At 42.6% G+C, this 2,802-nt stretch overlaps 1 protein-coding gene across 1 annotated transcript in view; it reads left to right on the top strand.

Annotated features, from left to right (window-relative positions):
• Nucleotides 1–2,525, top strand: part of LOC135573296 (cytochrome P450 27C1) — a 22,196-nt gene extending 19,671 nt beyond the window's left edge. Inside the window, exon 9 of the mRNA XM_065022153.1 lies at nucleotides 1–2,525. This exon is cut by the window's left edge and continues 98 nt beyond it. Coding sequence (XP_064878225.1) covers nucleotides 1–22 — 22 coding nt within the window. The 3' untranslated portion in view covers nucleotides 23–2,525.
• Nucleotides 2,526–2,802: the final 277 nt, after the last annotated feature.

Raw genomic sequence — 2,802 nt, 5'->3', positions numbered from 1 at the left:
GTTTGCCGACAGACAACCCTAGACCAAAACCCACGGCCTCCTCTGTCCTACTGCGCCCATCAACCTGCAGTTTGCCGACAGACAACCCTAGACCAAATCCCACGGCCTCCTCTGTCCTACTGCGCCCATCAACCTGCAGTTTGCCGACAGACAACCCTAGACCAAAACCCACGGCCTCCTCTGTCCTACTGCGCCCATCAACCTGCAGTTTGCCGACAGACAACCCTAGACCAAAACCCACGGCCGTCCTCTGTCCTACTGCGCCCATCAACCTGCAGTTTGCCGACAGACAACCCTGGACAGATACACTGTTTATCTCCTTTCTTCTCCTTATCTCTCTAGTGAGGAGGTAAATGGGAGAATAACAGACAGACTGTCGTAAGGCAGGTTTATACCATCCTGTACACAGATGCTGTTGTTCTGTGTAAACAGCCTCTAAGATACAGGATGTACACAGACCATAAGTGTCAGCTTTTTATATATATATATATATATATATATACAATATCAATACTTGTTTCATTTACAACGTTTCTAAGTCCTGTTATCAACTGACTTCAGCACAGTGTCTGGCTGTGGATTGGCTACAGTGTCTGGCTGTGGATTGGCTACAGTGTCTGGCTGTGGATTGGCTGCAGTGTCTGGCTGTGGATTGGCTACAGTGTCTGGCTGTGGATTGGCTGCAGTGTCTGGCTGTGGATTGGCTGCAGCGTCTGGCTGTGGATTGGCTACAGCGTCTGGCTGTGGATTGGCTGCAGTGTCTGGCTGTGGATTGGCTACAGCGTCTGGCTGTGGATTGGCTGCAGTGTCTGGCTGTGGATTGGCTACAGTGTCTGGCTGTGGATTGGCTGCAGCGTCTGGCTGTGGATTGGCTACAGTGTCTGGCTGTGGATTGGCTACAGTGTCTGGCTGTGGATTGGCTACAGTGTCTGGCTGTGGATTGGCTACAGTGTCTGGCTGTGGATTGGCTACAGTGTCTGGCTGTGGATTGGCTACAGTGTTTGAATGGAATGTTGGCAGATAATTTTTTTTTTTATATATACAAAAAAACTGAAGAAAAAAAAGTGTCTAGCTAACAACCTGTGCAGTTATATCTACAAAATGCATTTGCTTTACATTTGTTATTTGATTAAAGTGTTCCTTTTTACGACGATGAATGATTTAAAAAGTTGTCATGACGATTTAAAGTTGGTTTATAGTCAAAAGTGTTGTCAGATATGTGCTGGTCATTTTTGAAATGGCTAACGAGCTAGCAAACTAACCAAAAACCATCGTTTTTGATGTTGCTTTTAGTTGCCTGGCTCGTTAGATTGATCCTAAATACATTTTTTATTTTTATTTAATGAATTGGTTTTATTTGGCGTTTAAAATAGACTAGCTATGCGATTTCAAACCGAGACTGGAATAACTTGTCTGTGGTAGGTTATAAATGAGCACACAGACTCTAACCCAGTGCACTTCTTCAAATCTCTTACAATCCTTATCCGCTCAAAAGGTATTTTTTATCAATTTTGTCTGACTGACCTTGAATTGTTCAAACTGTTTTTTTTTTTGGGGGGGGGGGGGGGGTTCTTCCTGGACTTGTTTCCTGGTCACGTGAGAGACCGTGTTGTTTTATACTGTATGTAGGAAGCACCGCAGAGAGACCGTATTTAAGAAGAAAGGATTGAAATGGAGATCGGGCTTGTTTGAAGGGCAGAGAAATATGTAGACCGTAGGTTCCTTCTGTTTGATGAGGAAGAAGGTTTTTAATAGAGACTCCAGATCTGGAAACCTCATGGGAAAAGGGACCGTAGGTTCCTTCTGTTTGATGAGGAAGAAGGTTTTAATAGAGACTCCAGATCTGGAAACCTCATGGGAAAAGGGACCGTAGGTTCCTTCTGTTTGATGAGGAAGAAGGTTTTTAATAGAGACTCCAGATCTGGAAACCTCATGGGAAAAGGGACCGTAGGTTCCTTCTGTTTGATGAGGAAGAAGGTTTTTAATAGAGACTCCAGATCTGGAAACCTCATGGGAAAAGGGACCGTAGGTTCCTTCTGTTTGATGAGGAAGAAGGTTTTTAATAGAGACTCCAGATCTGGAAACCTCATGGGAAAAGGGACCGTAGGTTCCTTCTGTTTGATGAGGAAGAAGATTTTTAATAGAGACTCCAGATCTGGAAACCTCATGGGAAAAGGTACCGTAGGTTCCTTCTGTTTGATGAGGAAGAAGGTTTTTAATAGAGACTCCAGATCTGGAAACCTCATGGGAAAAGGTATTTAGAAAGTGTCTTGTTGTTTTGGTGTCTGAGCAGTGAAATGAGGTCAAAAGGTGCCCGGGTCTAACCGAGTCTCCCTGTTTTAACTCCGTAAGGAAGAGAATTGGATGTTCATCTATGATTAGTAGACTAAAATCCCGACCAGTTTCTAATTACTAATTGAACTAATTAATTACCAATTAACTGTTTACACTTGTTACTGGAATTGTTGTAATTTCAACTAAGCCACACCCTCCTCGTTCATGCTGGAATAAAGAGATCTGCTGGACACGGAAACATTGATTATTTAGAAGGGACCCCCCCTTATAATACACTGGGAGATAAACATGTCATTATAATAACACTGGGAGATAAACATGTCATTATAATAACACTGGGAGATAAACATGGCATTATAATAACACTGGGAGATAAACATGGCATTATAATAGACTGGGAGATAAACATGTCATTATAATAACACTGGGAGATAAACATGGCATTATAATAACACTGGGAGATAAACATGTCATTATAATAACACTGGGAGATAAACATGTCATTAT

This window comes from Oncorhynchus nerka, linkage group LG2, assembly GCF_034236695.1.
Source record: "Oncorhynchus nerka isolate Pitt River linkage group LG2, Oner_Uvic_2.0, whole genome shotgun sequence".
NCBI lineage: Eukaryota > Metazoa > Chordata > Actinopteri > Salmoniformes > Salmonidae > Oncorhynchus > Oncorhynchus nerka.
The sequence above is the reverse complement of the archived record's forward strand: the minus strand, read 5'-3'. Positions and strand labels throughout refer to the sequence as shown.